Genomic DNA, 20,507 nt, shown 5'->3' with positions numbered 1-20,507 from the left:
ACAAAATATTGGTAACCTAGTCAAGTGAATTTAGACTCGATACTGACAGAATAGCCGAGACTAAGCCCATTGGAACTAGTCCAGTTTGAGAACATCTTACTTGTTATATTCATTAAAAGGATAACTGAAAAACTAGGGGTTTGTGTAAAATTACTGTTTTTATTTTTCGGTGAGTGGGCGTTAAATGAACTGTTTTTCAGGAAATCGTGGGGAAAAAATAGCCACACGCTTTTAGCTAGTTAGTCGCTCCTGAATCGATGAGAATCATCATTTTGTTAATTTCATCAACATGTTCATTTCTTTCAGCTCCATGTTCATGCATGTCTTTTAACCCGGAAACAAGAAGACTGTCCATAGGTCTAGACAATGGTACAATCTCAGTAAGTACACATAAATAAGATTTCCAGTTGAAATACTTCCCTTCTTGTGGAGTGCGTATATATGTATTGTGATGAGAGTTATTTGTTAGTTTTTTGCAAATTAACAAATTAATGTTCTTGCGAAGTGAAGTGGAAAGTGCAGCGCGGCAGATTACGGCAAGGTGTAGGGAGAGTCCGTGTGAGTCTCAGTTGGAACGTTGACAAGGTTGAGCTTGCCTTCCCGTGGACACAGTGGCTAGAATAGGAGCTTTATGAGGCCAGTGAATGAACTACATGAATCTGTGTGCTAGTGACAGCAGCCTGTGATACTCGCGGCTTTGATCAGATGGTTAATCATGGTGTCATATGCTTCCTCAGACAAGTGACAGCACAAGGGAAACGTCTTCTTAGACCTGCATGTCTGATCTTTGATACTTGATGTTTTTCTCCTTGCTCTCTTCTTTTGCTCCCTCTTGTCTTAACTCCCTCTAGTGTGTGAATGGAGTTCTGTCAAGTGTATAAATTTGTAAAGAAGGCACAGAATCTACATTAGGCTGTAGGGTAGATTGAGATAAATATTAGACTCTTTTATTATAGAGCTTGAGGGAGCTGAAGTGATTAGGGATTGGAATTTCAGGCTTTACTACTTACTTTATCATCTTTTTATATGTTTAGTTTCAGCTAGTGTATTAACTAAGTGTAACAAGACTGATCTGGTAAACTCTCCAGTTTGGTAAATTACCCAGTATTTCCTTCAGTCCCAGCAAGAGAGGCTCTGCTTTAGGACCTGTGAATTAGAGGAGCCTATTCTGGCCACATTTCCCCACAGGATGAAGGACCTCAGGGATCAAGGGTATGTGTCCAGCTCATGCCCTCACTCCACCCACCCCCATGTTCTGAGTACCCCGACTGGCATTTTCCTGACCCCAGACAGCTTAGAGCTTGTACTATATTGTAAAACTTCAAGGAGTCTAAAAATTCTGAATTCGTTCCTGTACCTCCAGGTGGTTTAAGGTATATTTGTCAAGATTGGAGGAAGAGACCATATTTTATTTAATAGTTTAACTTGATACATAACTTTTAAATATTTAGACATATGGAATGTGGGTTTCCATCTGTAATCTTAACCTGATTCTTACAAGGGGTCTGAAGAGGTGGGCCTGAAGTTTTCCATTTGGTCTTCGTCAAAACATTTGTTCGGTGACCTTTATGGAAATTTTAACAATATTGTTAAACATAAAGCTGCCTGTTGACAAATATTTTTGGAATTTCTATCATATCCAATGCATTTTCTAGGTCTGTAAACTGTTCTGTAGGAGGACAGAAGAGAAGTGCATGCTACAGAACTTCGTCTGCTTTAAGGAGAGTTATTTTTAAAAAGTGGGGTATGTGGGGGATAAATTTATTTTTAAAAGATGAAGTGGGGGGTAACTGGATTGTTCAGTGAACTGAAGTGTTCACTACAAAGGAAATCTGCAAAGAGGAGCTCAGATCTATATATTGTCCAACAGTTCATGGACTAGTGTATGTAACACTCACTGTCCATGAAGACGGACATGTATATAACATATGGGTGAGTCTTTGCATTGTTTGAAATCCGTGTAGGTGGCTAATGGGTGCCGATAAATTTGGCTTTGAAGGCAAGAAAGGTGAGCAAAGTAAGTTATGGAGAGTTCTGGCTATTTATCGTACATAAGAGGCGAGACCACCTCAGCCATTATTCCTTTAGTAAATGAAACTGCCAGTGAAGCAGAACATAAATCAGGGGCCAGACTGGGCTGCCTCTGTAGGTGTGTCAGTACGGCGTGGAGATAACCAAACCTTACCGTACCCCGTTCTTCTAGAAAAGATGGAGGACCCAGCTAGTATGACATCATTTCCTTAAAAGTGCCTGTTTTATGCTTTTGAAGAGGAGGAGTTGTCTACCCTACCTATTCTCATCGGCAGAACCGTGAAGAGCTGAGTTAGGGAAAGGCACATGGAGAGAAGGGATTGTTTGAGGTCATGACAATAACAGCTTCTTCACTGAAAATACACAGAGTCTCAGCTGCATAATCGTTTACTTTCTGGACATGAGAAATCCTATGCAGAGACTATACATTCTCTGTTTCCTGAATATAGCAAATAAGTTTTTTAAAAATATTGGTTAACTTATTATTATTATTGGTTAACTTATTTTAAAACAAAGGAGGAAATCAGAAAGCATATCCTTGTTTGTCTTTATTTTACTGGGTAAAAAAGATTCAAGAGGCAGTTAACCTTATGTAACTGAGTGAATTAGAAATGGAGTAGAGACAGGGGCGCCTGGGTGGCTCCGTCGGTTAAGCTGCCGACTTCGGCTCAGGTCACGATCTCGCGGTCCGTGAGTTCGAGCCCCGCGTCGGGCTCTGTGCTGACAGCTCAGAGCCTGGAGCCTGTTTAAGATTCTGTGTCTCCCTCTCTCTGACCCTCCCCTGTTCATGCTCTGTCTCTCCCTGTCTCAAAAATAAATAAAACAGGGGCGCCTGGGTGGCACAGTTGGTTAAGCGTCCGACTTCAGCCAGGTCACGATCTCGCGGTCCATGAGTTCGAGCCCCGTGTCGGGCTCTGGGCTGATGGCTCAGAGCCTGGAGCCTGTTTCCGATTCTGTGTCTCCCTCTCTCTCTGCCCCTCCCCTGTTCATGCTCTGTCTCTCTCTGTCCCAAAAATAAATAAACGTTGAGAAAAAAAATTAAAAAAAAAAAAAAAACATTAAAAAAAATTAAAAAAAAAAAAAAAGAAATGGAGTAGAGACAATGGAGACCATTCTTTCAGACACTTGTCCACAAAGGGAAGGAGAGGGAGGGTGAGCCTGCAACAAGATGAGACATTAGACAGCAGCCGGAGGGGCCTGAACGGCTAGGAGAATTTAGCTTTGGTGAAGAGTGAGGAAGCTGTCGAGAGAGAGCAGAAGGCAGACACAGTTGGGAGATACAGGAGAGGAAGGGCCATTTCGATTTCTCATGAGGTAGCAGGTTACATCACCAAGTGAGAGAAGCAAGGATGGTTGAGGGTGTGTTTCCATGTCTGTCCATTTCGCTCTTGCTGATCTTACGACCCGGACCCCCCTTCTGCCATCTTGGTCTACAGGGTCCCAGTTATCTCTCAGTGCCTCGTTCCAGTGTCCTCTTCTCCTTTTTTGGTTTTGTTTTGTTTTGACGGATGGTTCCTAAGCCCCACCAAGTGAAATTAATCGCACACATTACTCAGCAGGTTAGCTATATCGTAGTGCTCTTTTCACCTTGTTTTATAAAAGTTTTAAAGTCTGTCTTCTCCGTTAAAGTGTTGAGTGTTGAGGACTTGGCCTGTCTTTTATTCCTCTCCCGTCCCAGAGGCTCTCGGTATGGTTCCTTGTACAAATTAGGGACTCGATGAATAATTTGTTAAATAAGTTGTTGACTAGCGTACAAACATTATTTAATATAGCTGGCTGTAATAAGTACCTGCTTAAAGTCTGAGGTACTTTATTTGTATAATTCTGTTGCTTTCAAAATATTTGTTGCAACGGAATTTCCTTCTGCAGGGGAAAATGTTATGCCGATAGTTTAATTCATCTTGAGTTTTCGGAAATGTCATCTGTTTTAATGTCAAAAGAAGTCAGTCGTATTGTGCAAACCGCTTTAAGTGCTGAAGTAGGACTTTGAAATTTTTCATTTACAGTGCCTCAAGTATTCTAGCCGACCCACAAATAAATTTTAATATCAATAATGTGTGAAAGAATTATGCTCGATTCTAACCTGTGGCTCCTAGTCTCAAAAAGCTTATTTGGTTGGGAAAAAATGAAGAGTGAAGGTATGAAGTAAGTAACAGAATAAAAAAAAAACAAACAAAAACAGCCCAGCAGTGGGACACCAGTGAGTGTGATGTTGTCAGGACAGTGAGGTCAGGAGAGGGTGGGAGGTAATGGTCCGGGTCAGCTCTGTGGAGACTGGATGTGAGCTGGGTTTAGGAACTGGGCTAGGATTTCATTGTCTGAAGATCGGAAGGTAAGGTACTTCAGGCAAGGTGAATGGCATAGGAGGCAAAAACATGGCAGTAAGAGAGGGGAGGGAATGTTTGGACAGAAGTGACCCAGTTTGCGGAGTGGAGTATAAAGTATACGAGGTGGATGGGGTTTGGTCGTGAAGGCCCTGGCTCAGGGTGGGTGGTTAAATTATGAAGACGCTGGAACCCTAACGGGGAAGCTCTCCCTCCAGCACCACTGGAAGACTCTCTAAGGTATTCAGAGAGGATAGCGGCTGAGGAAACATCCACGCAGAAATGAAAGGTCTTCCTTGAGCTGATGCTCACCGACCCTACTGAATAATGGCTGTAGTCATAGCCAAGTATATATGCCAGTTTTGGGAAATACATATACTATCTGCTTCAGCCGGAGTTTTTATTGAAATCTTGCCAGATAAATGTGTACTTATTGAAGGTTGTTTGTTTGTTTGTTTGTTTTTGGACAAAGCCCCTAAATGATAAATCTCTGTTCTCTGAAGAGTGTTTTCATATATGTGTTTATGGTAAGTTTGGGATGAGAAGAAAAGACTGATCTGTATAATGAGTAGCATTCAAGATAGTGATTATTGTACAAAAAACACGGTACCGACCACGTATGGATTTGTTGCTGTTGTTTTGATAGTTCTTGTGGTTATGATGTTCCCGTAGTACGTATTACTGCTAGTTCCCATGGTTGCTCGAGGGAATGAAAAGGGAAAGAGAACCCAACACGAATGGAGCATCCACTGTGTCCCAGGCACTCCGCCTTCCATACGTCGCCTCATTCCAGCAGCACAGTAATCGGAGGGGGGACACTCCTCAGATAAGGACACCGAGGCCTGGAGAGTGCAGACGCCTTCTCCAGCTTACTTAGCCAGGAAGCAGCGCTCAGCAGAGCTGGGAACTGTGTGTGCCTGTGAAGCCTGGGCTTTCTCCTCATCCCACACCACTGCCCCGGAGCCACTTCTGTGTCCATAAAGAATTCCTGCTGAAGGCTTTCCATTCCCTGCCCGTTCTTCCCCAGTAGGCGACTGTATTTCCATTTCCTGAGTGCCCTTGGGCATGTTGTCTCATTTGTTGGTGAGACTGTGTACTTCACTAGACTGTGAACTGCCTGAAGGCAGAGCCCACGTCAGCTTCAGTCTGTGTCCTCACAGAGTTGCTAGACCACTGTAAAATGTCGCTTTGTAAAATGTCGAATGAGGGAAGAAAGGCATTTCGATTTAGGTCATCAGGATGCTAACACCAAAGCCGGCCACGTAACCAGCAAGGTAAATTGCTCTCAATGGTTGACACAGTGTGAGCGAATCCTCTTTACATGACTACTTGGGGCATATAGAAGAATTTGATGTCCATACTCTGCTTCTTGAAATTCGTAAACAGAGATGCAATAAGCAAACCACTAAGAAACCTAAGCAGAAACATAACATGTTCTTGACAGTTTGTGAGCCCCAAAAATGTGCTGTTCATAAATCTGGCATTGCCTCATTTTTCCGCTAAGATTAGGGCCCTGTTGAACTTTTGGGATTGTTGAAGGAGATGCCTTCTCACATCATTTCCTATTATTTAGAGACTCCTATCCTACCTATTAAATTAACAGCTTTACAAGAGCATTGCTCTGTGGTCACCAGTATTTATTCCCTAGATGGTATATTCTGAAACTGCTTCACATGGTGTGTGGTGTAGGGCTTGGCAGAATCTCATAGATAGGGAATCTGGATAACAGGTCACAGTAATCACTGAAGCAAGGAGTCTTGTTGCCACAGGGAAGCAAAAAGTGTCCCCTTCCAGAAGGCCAGTAGCTTCAAGGGAGAGGAATATAGTTTCTGCGAGAGAGGATATTACTTTTTTCAAATAAAAGGAGCAATTACCTTTTTGAAAGTGTAATACTTGGCATCCACTGGAAGGAAACCGAAGAGTCATCAGAGCTGTTTTTGTCATCTGAAACCAGGATCTTGAACTCCCCAAGTTCAGTTTTACCACTTTCAGATGGTCTGAGGTGTGGTAGCACCTTACTAGTCCTCGTGTATTTGCCATGAGAGCAAGAGGAGTCATTACCAGTTGCGGGGTATCAGTACCTGGTGTTTTACTTTCCTAAGGCTGTTCTAACAACAGAATTTATTTTCTCACAGTTCTAGAGACAAAAGGTCCACCATCAAGGTGTTGACAGGGCTTCTTCTGGAGGTTCGAGGAGAGAATCCTTTTTTGTTTTTCCCTAGTTTCTGGTGGTTGCTGGAAATCCTCACCGTTCCTTGGGTCGTAGATGTGTCACTGCAATCCCTGCCTCCATCTTCACGTCCCCTTCCTCTCTGTGTCTCTGTATTTACATGTGCCCTTCTTATAAGGACACCAGTCATTGGATTAAGAGCTCACCCGAATCCCGTATGATCTCATCTTAACTAATTACATCTGCAAAGACCTTTGTTCCAAGTAAGGTCACATTCTGAGGTTCTAGGTGGCCATGAATTTGGGGAGGACGCTGTTCAACTCAAGATACCTGATGAGATTGTATGTACAGTATTTCTCTAACAGTGTTCTAACAGTTGATTAGGAAACAGTTCTGTAGATTTGCAATACGATGCCTTCAGGAAGAGGCATCCAAAGATATTAAAAGAAGATGATTCAAAATCCCCTTGGAGGAGATAAGAAAATATTAGAATTGAAAGGGACCTTCATTCTTCTACATCTCATGCCACCCTCCCCTAGATTAAGTGACGTATTTATAGGTCACATGTTAAGATAGTGGTCGCAGAGCTAGGGTTTCCCTGATTCTGGACAGGTTTTTTTCTTATGATACCAGGCTAATTTTTTTTTTTTTTCATACAACTAAGACAGACCAACCACAAGGAATTGCTCTAGGATGGTCATTAATGAATTGGAAGATTGTGTTATTCCATGCATCTGGCCACTGCTAAAAAGATGAGGAAAAAAAAAAGAATTTGAGCCTTTAATGTAATGAGATATTTTGGATGAGTTGTTTATTACTGTGGGTTGTAATGAGCCTACGGGGACCAAACCCAAAAGGTGAGGTCATGTTCTACAGTGATGACAGGTAGCCTATGAATAAAATATTTCAGCTGTACCCAAGTGGAGTATACAGTTGGGCCACTCCTGCTGGGGAGACCCTGGTGCCTTCCAAGTTTTGTACTTACAGAGTAACTTTTTTCCTGCTTAGCTTGAAGGAAGAGTCCTGGGGTGCCGACATTCCAGTTCCTTAGTATGTATTCGTACAGTATAATTCACTGAAGGTGGTTTTGTCAAAGAATCTACTTACTGTTGTTGTGGGAGTTACTATGTTGTCAGTATTTGTGTGGATCACAGACCTTCTTAGAACGTCTCAAGGACCAGCTTCTCTCCTCCAGTTATGTCACTGTACTTGTAATCCTATCATCTTTTGTCCAGTGCCTGTGTTATCGCAAAACTTTGTCAAGTGGTAGTGACTGCAGATGACAAGAGCATTCTTGGCCCCAAGATCATTTTGTGGCCTCTCCATTGCGATAATAAATTTCTGAAGGTCTCCTTGGTTCCACCTTGAGACTGATCCTGTAGCGTGGATATCTGTAAGAACACCCAGATTGCCCTGTATTTTAAATCGGGTGCTGAAGAGCCCCAGTAAGAGTACATGGTAGATTGAAATCATTTTACACTGTCTCCAGGAGTTATCTGCCACAAAGGATGGCCTTACGAGGACATTGTATTACTATTTCAGAGGGTGGTCATCTTCTTATATCGGCTACATCAAGGGGTATATCTGTGTTTCAGAAAGGCAATGGCTAGGAATTGATGAGCGTAATGCATTCCAAGTAACTTTCTGTTAGTCTTCTGTCTCAATAACCTCTCCCTCCTCCCTGGATCCTTCTCACTGGTTTTTAAACACACTTAAGGTTTGCTTTTGTTTGTCTGTCCATTTGTTTTTAATGAAAAACATAGACATAGACATCACAGCTCTCTTCCCTGTTCACCAAATGTTCTGTCTCTCTTCTGTCCTTATAATCACACTTCTCACAAGAGTTGTCTGTTGTGCCTTCCTGCATTTCCTCATTTCCCCTCTCCACTCAGACCCCTGCAGTCTGGCTGTCAGATTCATCACATTACCCAAACAACTCTGGCAATGGTTAGAAAAGATCTCGTGGATCTATCCAACGGACAATTAAAAAAAAATGTTTTTTTCAAATTTATTTGTTGACGTGAGAGAGAGAGAGAATCCCAAGCAAGCTCCGCGCTGACAGCACAGAGCCCGACCTGGGGCTCGAACTCATGGACTGTGAGATCATGACCTGAGCCGAAACCAAGAGATGGATGCTTAACCAACTGAGCCACCCAGGCGCCCCTGTGCAGCTGACATTTTTAAGTCGTCATCATGTCTGACCTGCCTGCAGCAGTTCGCCCTGCCATTTCTTCCTGAAGTAGTCTCCGTGTACATCCACAGCAGCACTTTCCTGGTTTTCCTCCTACTTTCTGTTTTGTCTCTGTTCTCATCCTAGGATGAGAGGCCAGAGGACTGGCCAGCTGTGGTTCAGTGTTGCTTCTAGGCTCTCATTTCTTCCCTCTCTGGGATGCCTTGCCTATGTCATGGCATCGTTTGCTACCCATGTGACAATAACTCTCAACTTTTTTTATCTCTGTTCAGACCTTTTGTCTGACATTCCCACTCCTTCATATTTCCTATTGAATATCTCAAAGGAACCTCCAATTCACCGGGTCCAAAATCGGACTCCTGTGCCTCCGTACATACCTGGTCTTTCTCAGCATTCCCTGTGTCTGTGAGTGTAACCACTGTCCACTTGGTTGTGTGAGCCAGGTCTCTTTGGAGTCATCCTCCCTCCTCTTTGCTTGACTCTCACTTGACTCTGCCCAGTCCATCAGTTACTGGTTTTTACCTCCTAAATACCTCTCAGCTTCCACTACATCATCACCTTCATTGTTATCAACCCTCCCCCACCCCATCACCCTGCTTATCTCGCCTCTTTGGACCCCCCAGTTGACCTCCTCACTGATCATCCCATGTCCGTTCTACCTCCTCCAGTCTGTTTTCCATATTGGACCTAGAAAAATCTTTTCAAAATACACGTTTGACCTTGTCATATCCCCTGCCAAATACTTTAGTGGCTTTCCCTTGCTTGTAGTACACAGGCCCAGAGTCCTCACTTGGCCCGTGTGACCCGGCAGGGTCCCATTCTCCACATCCTCCTTTTGCTCCGTGCTGTCCCTTCTGGAGTTTCAGCCTTGGCCACTTTTGGTTGCTTATGCTCACCAGCTTCCTTCCTTTCATGGAGCCTCTGCCTTGAATGAGCTTCCTTTCTCCTGGTCCACTTAATGCTCATCCGTCAGGTCTCAGTTTCAGTTTCATTGCCTTGGGGAGGTCTTCCTTGATTTTCCAATAGTTCCTATTACTGGATTATAGGTATTCATAGCACTGAGTGCCCCTCCTCTGTAGCAACTGTCATAGTTGCCATTTTATACTTGTTTGTGTGATTACTTGATTAATATGAATAGTCAGCATAAGCTCCACAAGGCAGTGACTGTATCTGCTTGACTCTTTGTTACATCCTTGACACTCAGCGCAGTGCCCATGAATTGTAAGTGCTCTGTAAATATTTGCAGAGAAATTAATGAGTGAGTTAATTAGTGTCGTCTGTTGCATTCACAGTATATAGAGGTTAAGACCATAGGCACTGGAATCAGACTGCCTGAATTTAATCACAGCTCTAATTCAATCACAGCTCCCCACAAGTTGTGTCATCCTGGACAAGTTGCTGTACTCTCTGTGCTTCAGTTTCCTCATCTGCAAAATGGGGAGAATATAACTGTTTTACAGAGTTGTGAGGATTATCTGACATAGTAGACATAAAGCACTTCGAACAGTGCCCATGCATATCAAGTGCTTCATGATATTGGCTACTTTCCACATCGTTGTCATTAGCAACAACAGCATCTTCCATTGGAAAACAGAAATTTTCCAAGACTTCCAAATTTCCAAGAAGGAAAATTCCTTCTTCACTGGGAAGACTTGGTGAAAGTCCATGTCATGTGGATTTCTCAGGCCAGTTGTAAGGGGAGGAAGCATCTTAATGGTGGCATCCTCCATAGGATGGTTCAACTTATTTCTGGTCCTATCTTTGATCTTTGCTGCCTCACGACAGTAATTCACCAGTGATTTGCAAAAAAACAGGGATTCTCAAGTACTAATTTTTCTGCCAAAAAATTTCTCATCTAAGTTGTTGCCATTTTAACCTTCATCACCCAGGAAAAGGTTAAACTCAGAGAGGTGTGCAGATTACTGAAGATGCTCTGAATGATATTTGGAGAAGGTGTGGCAAATTTCTTATCACAAGAGACACCCTCACTCTAGTAGACGAAGAAGTGTGGGAGGAGGGGGTGCTACCAGCCATCAGGGCTCTGTCACTTTCTATTCATTTAGGAGTCTGAGTTTTATAGACCAATGTCCAGGCAGCTGTCTGTGGTCCTGCAGATTTTTACAACACTGGGAATCAGTCTTGTTTCATGAATCTTTTCTTAACCATTTCCATCCGGGCATATGAGAATATTTTCTGTGTGCACGAATATTGTGCTGATTTTCACTTGGAGTTAATCTTTTATATAAACTATAGAGCTGGGCCATGGTTCTCATGTCACTGATATTTAGATGGCAAAGTTCAGAGCCCAGAGAGACCAATGTGGCATTTCCACATAAATCACCTTTGAAGGCATTCCTCCTAAAGTTCCTTGACAACAGCGGTCATGAAACCGACCCCCCAAAGAGCCATCTGACATTTATGCTTTTGCTATAAAGCTTGAGAACTCACTAGAGCCGAAATATGTGAAAGAAGCAGTTATTCTTTTATAGCCCTTACTGTCCCTGGATTGCTATCACCTGGTGCTACTGCACCCACACAATGATCTGAGACACTCTTGAAAACAGGCTGCCTGCATGCTGGCTCGAAGCTTATGACAGTGGAGAGGGGAGTGGCATTAGGTATGCCCTGGTCCCTGGGGTTCAGTGGGGGTTCAGTGCAGGGCTGTGTTTCTTTGTTTTACTGTAGGATGCTCCAGTGACTCAGGGTAGTGGTAGCCTGAAGGAGTTTTTGTTTGTGCCCCTCCCTGTTTATTTGCTGATCCTATGGCATTACACCTTGAATGTAGGCTCTGTAATCCACTTGCCTCCAGTTCTGCCTCCTCACGGATGGGGGAATAACTCTTCTCTCAGTTTTCAGTGAATGTTGTATTTTTATATATACTAGTTTAGTGTCAGAAGATAATGATCAGTGGGGCACCTGGGTGGCTCAGTCACTTAAGCGGCCGACTTCAGCTCAGGTCATGATCTTGCAGTTCATGGGTTCAAGTCCCGTGTCGGGCTCTGTGCTGAGAGCTCAGAGCCTAGAGCCTGCTTTGCATTCCGTGTCTCCCTCTCTCTCTTTTTCTCCCCTGAAAATGCTCTGTCTCTCTGTTTCAAAAATAAAAAAAACATTAAAAAAAATTAAAAATATATAAGAAAATCAGTATGAGACCTTAAGCTCATTGAAACAAATTACACGGTTGCAAAAAGACTGCTAACCATATTGACACATAGAACAGTACTGTTTTTCCATCCTCAGCAGTAACTCAGGTCCAACTGGTTTCCTGGAATGGGGAGAAGTCACAACAGGGCAGGTTTTTCTGCCAAGAGCTTGTCTACCATGGATAGGAGGGAAAAGAGCTGGACAGGTGCCTTTCAGTGGATTGCATGGTTTCATGGTTGGGTATTGGTATGGTATTTTAAATTTAGTCAACCTTGAATTCTGTCTAGATTTTCCTACTGGCTCTTCCTTTCTCTGGTAGAGCCCAAGATGTCAGCACTTCTGGGGCCCTGCCTTGTGCTCTTTCTCTTTCTTTGTGTTCTACTCCTACAGCCTGGTAATCCCTACATCTTTGGTTCTCAAGACCAGGGCCCATTCTGTCCTCCTGAGCCTGACCTCTGACTCTTGATGCCCTTGGCATCCCTACCTGGGAGTCTCTAGGACACCTCTGGTTTAGCGTATTCTAAATAGAAAGCATTGCCTTTTCCCCAGCATATGCTCTTTCTCCTTTTCCCTTTAGTAAATCGGCATTACTGAGTAGCCCCAACCAGATATAGGAATTATAGTAGAGCCACATTTCCCCTCCAAGCTTGCAGCCTGCAAGCTTGCATCACTGCCCTGGCCCGCTGACCTCAGAACAGTCTTCAGGCTCTCCCTCAATGTCTGTTCTCACTGGTACCTTTAAAATTTCTGTCTCATGCACATTGGCTTGGGCTGCTGGATTAAAGCCCCACATTACTCCTACTATCTCTTGTCTCTAGTTTCCCCCAGCTCCTCTGCCACCAGATATTCAGAATTCTGTTGTAATTATGTCACTCCTCTTTATAGACTCTCAGCAACTTCCAGAAGTATAAAATTCACATTCCTCAATTCTACCCATTTCATCAGCCTCATCTATCACAACTCTTCTACCCAGATATCTGACTCGTTTGGTTCACACATCAATGCCCATGGACATAGAATGTTCCAGACCTTCTGTTTCCTTCTCAAGTAACTCCTCTCTTGCCTTTTTTTTTTTTAAAGTTTATTTATTTTGAGAGAGACACAGATAGCACAAGTCGGGGAGGGGCGGAGGGAGAGGGAGACAGAGAATCCCAAGCAGGCTTCACACTGTCAGCACAGAGCCTGATGTGGGGCTTGAACTCATGAAACCGTGAGATCATGACCTGAGCCGAAACCAAGAGTCAGACGCATAACTGACTAATCCACTCAGATGCCCCTTTCCTGCCTTTAAGAATTGGCTTAAAGCCCCAAACCCATTCTTATGAGAAGCCTGCTATCCTCCAGGGCAGCGTTAAAAGGTTCTTAAGGGTTCTCATAGCACTTAGTTCAAATTTTTACTTTAGTATTTAGTGATACGTACTAGTTTACGTATCACTGTATGTGTCATGTATATGATTGTGTATCAAATGAAATAACACATAGAGTTCCTGAAAGTGTCTGGTAAATAAGAGACATTTCATAAATGCTAATTTCCTTGTTTTCTTAACCTCCATTGCCTGAGCAACTTGAAGGCAGCAAACATATTATTTGCATGGCCATTTCCAGTACCCAGTAGAGAGTCTCACATAAATTGGAACCTCAGTAGTAGTTTCCAGAGGAAGTTTCCAGTTTTTTTTTTTTAATTTTTTTTAATGTTTATTTATTTTTGAGAGAGAGAGACAGAGCATGAGCAGGGTAGGGGCGGAGAGAGATGGAGACAGAATCCACAACAGGCTCCAGGCTCTGAGCTGTCAGCACAGAGCCTGATGGAGGGCTCAAACTCACAAGCCATCAGAATATGACCTGAGCTGCAGTAGGACACTTAACTGACTGAGCCACCCAGGCACCCCAAAACCAATCAGTTTCATCTGTGTTTCACCAGAAGTTCTTGGTCCTTTCCCTTTCATTCTTATGGTCTAGTAGGCCTTCAAGAAGCCCTTGTTTCCTGTCAGCTCTTTGCTGTGGAGAGAGCGAGTGTACTCTCCTCACTGCCTCAGGTAGGGCTTATTCATAAATCCTGGTAGAGACCACTGTCAGCACACTTTGCCTTCATGCATCAGGGGCAAATATCAGGGGCGGCTGTCTTGGTGGTTGAGGTGTGAACTTTGCTTCCAGAGAAATCTGCATCTGAATCCTAGCTCTAAAGTGTTTTAGCTGGATAATATTGGGCAAGTTGGTTAACTTTACACAGGCCTTAATTTACTCAGTGTAGATTGGGAATATTGATATGTTAGCAGCTTTTTTGTTCAGAATAATTTGGTCAAAATTTCTGAGGCTCTTTTTGTTTAAAAAATAAGTTTGAGCAACTAGGCGTTGTGTAAACTGATCTCTCAAGTAATTTGCCATTTAATGTTACAGCAGAACTTTCGTTGTGTAGAGCTGTTAACTGAAAATCTGTGATCTCTGTTCCCCTCCATGAAGGGTATTGGGGGCTGAGAATACTTTGGCAGCTTTCTTCGTGTAACACATTAGTGTTCTGGCTTCAGGTTTTGGCCTTGAGAGGATATTCCGCATTCGTTGAATAACTTCCAAGAGCGCTTGTCCTTAAGGTTCTGAAATTTGCCAGAGGCGGTCTTGAAAGTCATTACATTCAAACCTGTTTATCTTTTTTCTTTTACCTTCTCCCTGCCATTCTTTTGGGAGAGATATTATTGAAACCGACAGTATCTGGTTACTTGCATTCGGTGTTGGAAGACTCGGGGTAGGAAAGCACAAAAATGAGTTACCATCCATGTGAAGAAAGATGGGTACAGGTAAACCAGTAACCACCCAGGCAAACCTGGAGAAGCAGCAGCCAGCCCTGTGGTTAATGTGTGGAAAAACCTTGAAATGGCCTTTGTGTATTTTGTGTGTAAACCTGAATTTGAATGAGAGTTGATAGGAAGAATTTGTAGGCCTCAATTTGGTTTTGTTGTAGGTGATATTTTGAATCTAGAGAGGCTAAAAGCTGCTATTATGTGAACCTGAGTTATCTTTTCTCTTGCTTCCATATTGTGACACATGTCAGTCTTCTTAGAAATATGACTTGGGGTTTCTTTAAAAATTTTTTTTTCAACATTTATTTATTTTTGGGACAGAGAGAGACAGAGCATGAACGGGGGAGGGGCAGAGAGAGAGGGAGACACAGAATCAGAAATAGGCTCCAGGCTCTGAGCCATCAGCCCAGAGCCCGACGCGGGGCTCGAACTCACGGACCGCGAGATTGTGACCTGGCTGAAGTCGGACGCTTAACCGACTGCGCCACCCAGGCGCCCCAACTCGGGGTTTCTAACAGAGTTTGGAGCTGAAGCTGGGAGTTTGCAGCAGAAGTATTCCTTCCCCACGACTTCTTAAAATACATGTGGTCAGAAGATATTAGGGTCATTAGGCAATTTGAGAGGAGGATGAAAAGGCACCTACTCTTCTAGTTCCTGGGTAGAGAGGATGTTTCATTCTCCACAATTCTTCCATGTAGCCAGAGAAGCCTCTTTTCATAATTTATCAACAAACAGGAATAATTCTTTGAATTCTGCAGGCAGACCGGCAGAATCTGAAATGAGGTTAGTCAAAACCAAAAGTCAGGTCAGACACTGAAGCAGTCATTCTCAAGCTGTGGTCCATGAGGTCAAAGCTATTTTCATAATAATACTAAGATGCTATTTGCTGGTTTCACTCTCATTTTCTAGTATGTGTACAGACTGAATGCAGACGCAGGTATAAAGATTCAGCTGTCCTCTGTTAATGAGATTTGCAAAAATGGAAAGCCGTGTCACTCTTCCTACTGAATTTTTTGTTTTGTAAAATATAGATATTTTAGTAAAGAATGTGATTTGTATGAATCTGTCCTATATCTGTTATTGTTATTTTAACGAATTAATATTTTAAAATTTTCTCAGTTTTAATTTCTATTTTGATAAATATCAGTAGATACAACCCATGGAGTCCTTAATAACTTTTAAGAGTCAAGGGAACCAGAGAGTTTGAGAACTGCTAATTTAAACAAAAGGATGACAAGGAAGTACATATTTCAAGTCACTGATTGCTAAAGTGTGGAGACAGTCATAAGTAAGAACATAAGAATCTTTGGGGGTCACCGCATCATCCTTATGGGATTTCAGGTTTTGTGATCTTGTGTGTGAAGGAAAAATAAAGCAAGCCCGGAGAGAGCATGAGACAAACTGGTAGAGAGAAGCCAAATGAGACCGCCATGGGTAAGGTGGAGACTCCTTCGTCCTCACCCCATGGACTAATGACCTCCTTCCTTTCATAGATGGGAAAGAACAGCCAGAAACCGTGGGAAGAGCCGGCATCTTGACCTTTTGCCTTCTATAAACAATTAGGAAATGAGGTTTTTCCTCCCTCCCTCACCCCATTGAAATATTTGAGCCGAAGTCACTACTATCCTGGAATTTCTTTTCAAGATTCTAAATTTCTCAATAATTTCAAAACCCTGCAATTTTATAGTATAAAAATGGCCTTCAAAATAGGATCAGCTTCTGTAAAATTAAGTTGATTTTGTCTATCATTGTGGGTTTTCTTTGTTATATGTCCCACCTGATTGCAGAAAGTTTTGATGGAGGCTTGCAAGAATATACATAATAAACTAAAAGTGAAAGTGAAAATAAAAACTGGAATCAAGAGCAGAGAATATATATTTGTGTGTGTGTGTGTGTGTGTGTGTGTGTGTACGCGCACGCACCGAAATGTGGAGATAGCCATAAGTGAGAGACATTAGAATCTTAGAGTGTGTGTGTTTTACATGTCGTGGTCATGTGAAGATGGGCCAGATAAATATGTCCTACATGGTGTCTGCCTATGCTCAACCTCTTCTGTGGTGAAGGAACGGTCCCGTGTGGGCCCTCGTGAAAAGATGGAGGTGGCCATGTTTTACAGCCCGTAACCCCATTTTCTTTTAGTATTAACTGATGGGACTGAGAGTGGACACTTGGCCCAAAGACCGGGTAGGGGCTTGTGTGGACAGATTGGGGTCCAAGTGAGAAAAAATATGTAGTCCGCTCAGATTCCTGTCTTGAATTTGAACCTGAAGGTACTAAGACAGCAAGCCAGTGAGTGGGAAGTGAGGCTGAAAGGTCATGTTAATAGACAGGGGCTTGGAGAGGCCCTGATGGCTCCACGCAAGCTCCAATCATGAGGGAACAGGAGCTGAGTTGTCAGGAGAGACTGTGTGGTTGAGAAGGATAATCGATTGCACTTGGAGAAACAAGACACAGAGATACCAGGGGAGAAGCCCTGAGCCTGCAAGAGAGACACAGAGGGTGGCAAGTGCAGCTTTAGTGGCCCGTAGGTTTCCCTTTATGGCCTTTGACTCTGTGCCATAAATCCTCTCTTCTTTGCTGACTTGAGTTTCTGCCAACCAAAAGAGGCTGAATGGAACCTAGAGTAACACATGCATGAAGATGATAAGGGCGAGCACAGTTTGTGTAAGACTTGACTTTGATTCTGTACTACCTGACAGCCGCGGCAAAGAGGAGACATTGTTAATTCTGAAACTGTACGATAAAAAAGAAGGCAACTTGAAAGGTAGTCGTGGTTTTCTAACACTGAATTTAAAATCAGTCACCCTTTCTTGTAGGAAGGTCCTTAAAAAGTTAAAAATAGACTCACTAAGTGATCCAGCAATCTCCCTTATGAGTATATACCCCCAAAGAATTCAAAACAGGATCTGCAGGAGACATTTGCACACTTACGTTCATTGCAGCATTATTTACAATAACCAAGTGGTGAAAGCCACCCAGATGTCCATTGAAAGGTGGATGAAGAAAATGTGATACAAACACACAAGGAAATATTATGTAGCCCTAAAAAGGGAGATTCTGTCACATGCTGTATTGGTGAACCTTGAGGACGTTATGCTAAGTGAAATAATCCAGTCACAAAAGAACTAATACTGTGTTATTCTGGTCATATGAAATATCTAAGCTATCGCAGAAACAGAAACAAAATCAAAGAAACAAAAACCAGAAGGGTAGTTACCGAGGAAGCCAGGGGTGTGTGGGAGGTGGTGGGGGGAAGTTAGTGTTTAACGGGTATAAAGTTTTGGTTCTGCAAGATGAAGAAGATTCTAGAGATCTATTCCACAACAATGTGAATATACTTAACACTACTGAACCGTATGCTTTAAAATGATTAAGATGATAAATTTAATGTTACACACTTTTTACCACAACTGAAAAAAGTCAGTCACCTTCATGTAAATTGATAATTGAGACTCTAAGTAATATATTTGACAATATCCTGAACATTTCTAAAGCAGATGCAGAAATAGATTTTATATGGAAATATAAAATGAGAAGTTTACCAATATTGGGCCTTCCAGGAAGGTTTCAGCTTTAAGCCACTTTCTCTTTTTTCCCCATGTTTAGTATTTAATCTTCAGAAGTTACTAAAATTTGTGAGCAACTTGCTTTTTGGGTTTTATAAACTTCATTGCCAGCAGTATGGCAGACTAGATATCTTTTTTACCTTCTGTTTCTTTTTTTTTTTATTAATTTTTTAAATGTTTATTTATTTTAGGGAGAGGGAGAGTGCACATGTGCCTGGGGAGGAGTGGGGGGAGGGGCAGAGAGGAGGAGAGAGAATCTGAAGCGGGCTCTGTGATGAGAGCAGAGAACCTGATGTAGGGCTTGAACTCACAAACCGTGAGATCGTGACCTGAGCTGAAGTCAGATGCTTAACCAACTGAGCCACTTGGGTGCCCCTCTTTTCTTTTAGTTCTAGTGTATTTAACATATTGTGTTGCGTTAGTTTCAGGTGTACAAATAGTGATTCAGCAATTCCTTATATTCGTGTTCATCAAGAGAAGTGTACTTTTAATCCCTTTCACCTATTTCACCCATCCCCCCACCCACCTCCTCTCTGATTACCATCTGTTTGTTCTCTATAGTTAGACGTCTGTATTTTGGCTTCTTTTTTTCCCCCCTTTGTTTTGTTTCTTGTTATATACCCTCTAGATCCATCCGTATTGTTTCAAATGGTCAGATTTCATTTTTTTTCGCGGTTGAATAGTATTACAGTGTGTGTGTGTGTGTGTGTGTGTGTGTGTGTGTGTGTGTATACCATCTCTGTATCCATTTATCTATTGGTGGAGGACTGCTTCCATAATTTGTCTATTGTAAACAATGCCGCAATAAACACAGAGGTGCATGTATCCTTTCAAATTAGTGTTTTTGTATTCTTTGGGTAAATATCCAGTAGTGCAATTACTGGATCATAGGGTAGTTCTAATTTTAAGTTTTTGAGGAACTGTCTTCCACGGCGGCTGCCCCAGATTGTATTCCCAAATCAATCTCTTTTGTGGAGGCAAACGCAGAAAGAAGACACCTGTGCTCCCAACCAGGAATGTTGTATCTCTGTGTTCATGAAGCTCTTTACCTCCTCTCTTCAGTAATGGTTTTGCATAGACACACACATGAGTACCTCAAAGCTGTCTACTTTGTGATACTTTTACTGGATAGTTAAGGAGATGACACGATTTCTTCTTTTATTCTTACCACATTTGGGCTGAGTTAAGAGTTCCTGTTTATTTTTTGTATGACCTCGCTGGTTGGTTTGAGATGTATTTTTTTCTGAGAGGAAAACCTATACAGAGGCTGTGATTCAGTTTTCTTTATAAAAATTAGATTTATCAAGCATTAAATCAGTTTATATGCTCTGATACACAACAGGCAAAACAAGGAATCAGTAGCTAATAATCTAATTTTAGAATATATTTCTGTTCCCTAAAGTAATGCTGTATATTAAGAAATGAATCATTGGCAAACTTTCAATTAGCAAGAAACTAAAATATTATATATATATATATATAATTTATATATATATATATATATATATATATATATATATATATCAACTATGTATAAGGTACCATGGTTCTATTAGTAGAATTTTTTAGAATCTATTTTATTGCACCTTAACACTTAATAGGTGAGCAGGTGGGCCACGCTTTGAAGCTGTGTAGCACTCCTTTACTGTAAACTCGTACTGAAGGGTTAGGGTGACTGTGGGAATAGCAGAGGAGCCAAGCTCATTGCCTTCTAGCCTAATTATTATTGATTGCTAAGAAGTTCTTATATTTTGCAGTGGTTGAACATTACTTTGGGGCGGGGGGGGGGGGGAGAGAGAAGGAAGGAAGGAAGGAAAGGAGTGAGGGAGGGAAGAAGGGAGGCAGGGAGGTAGGTAGGAAACTGGTTAGGAAATGTACTTGGCCCAGGGTGGGGGCTGCTGCCTTAAAATGTATGTGAAGTTTGGGTATCATTGCAGGGGATGTAGATGCTTTAGTTTCTTCCAGCACGTGGGCCTTACTGTGCCCCTGTCATGCCTGGTACCTTGGGTGGAACCAAAAGCTGCCTCACAGCACCATGGATTATAGTCTGCTGTTCCGTCACTGCCTGCATTTCACAGGAGAATCCAGGGTATCCCTGGGAACTTGTGATATGTAAGAGTCTAAGGATGACTAGAAAACCCACACGTTTCCTTTTAGTGAAAATACAAAGTACTGTCTGTTGACCTCTAATTTAGACTGACAAAGAGCTGAGTAATGACTTGACTCAGGTGAGATGACCTCTGTAACCAAACAAGAGCCATGGTACCTACTTGACAGATACATTTTTGT

General features: G+C 42.3%; 1 protein-coding gene across 1 annotated transcript in view; it reads left to right on the top strand.

Annotated features, from left to right (window-relative positions):
* The window catches only part of WDFY2 (WD repeat and FYVE domain containing 2), a 179,016-nt gene that overhangs the window by 86,838 nt on the left and 71,671 nt on the right, over positions 1-20,507 (top strand). The window contains exon 4 of the mRNA XM_043578142.1: positions 307-380. Within this exon, the coding sequence (XP_043434077.1) occupies positions 307-380 (74 nt within the window). The remainder of the gene's footprint in view (positions 1-306; positions 381-20,507) is intronic.

This window comes from Prionailurus bengalensis, chromosome A1 (assembly GCF_016509475.1).
Source record: "Prionailurus bengalensis isolate Pbe53 chromosome A1, Fcat_Pben_1.1_paternal_pri, whole genome shotgun sequence".
In the NCBI taxonomy this organism is placed as follows: Eukaryota; Metazoa; Chordata; class Mammalia; order Carnivora; family Felidae; genus Prionailurus; species Prionailurus bengalensis.
This window is presented reverse-complemented; position numbering and strand designations above follow the sequence as displayed.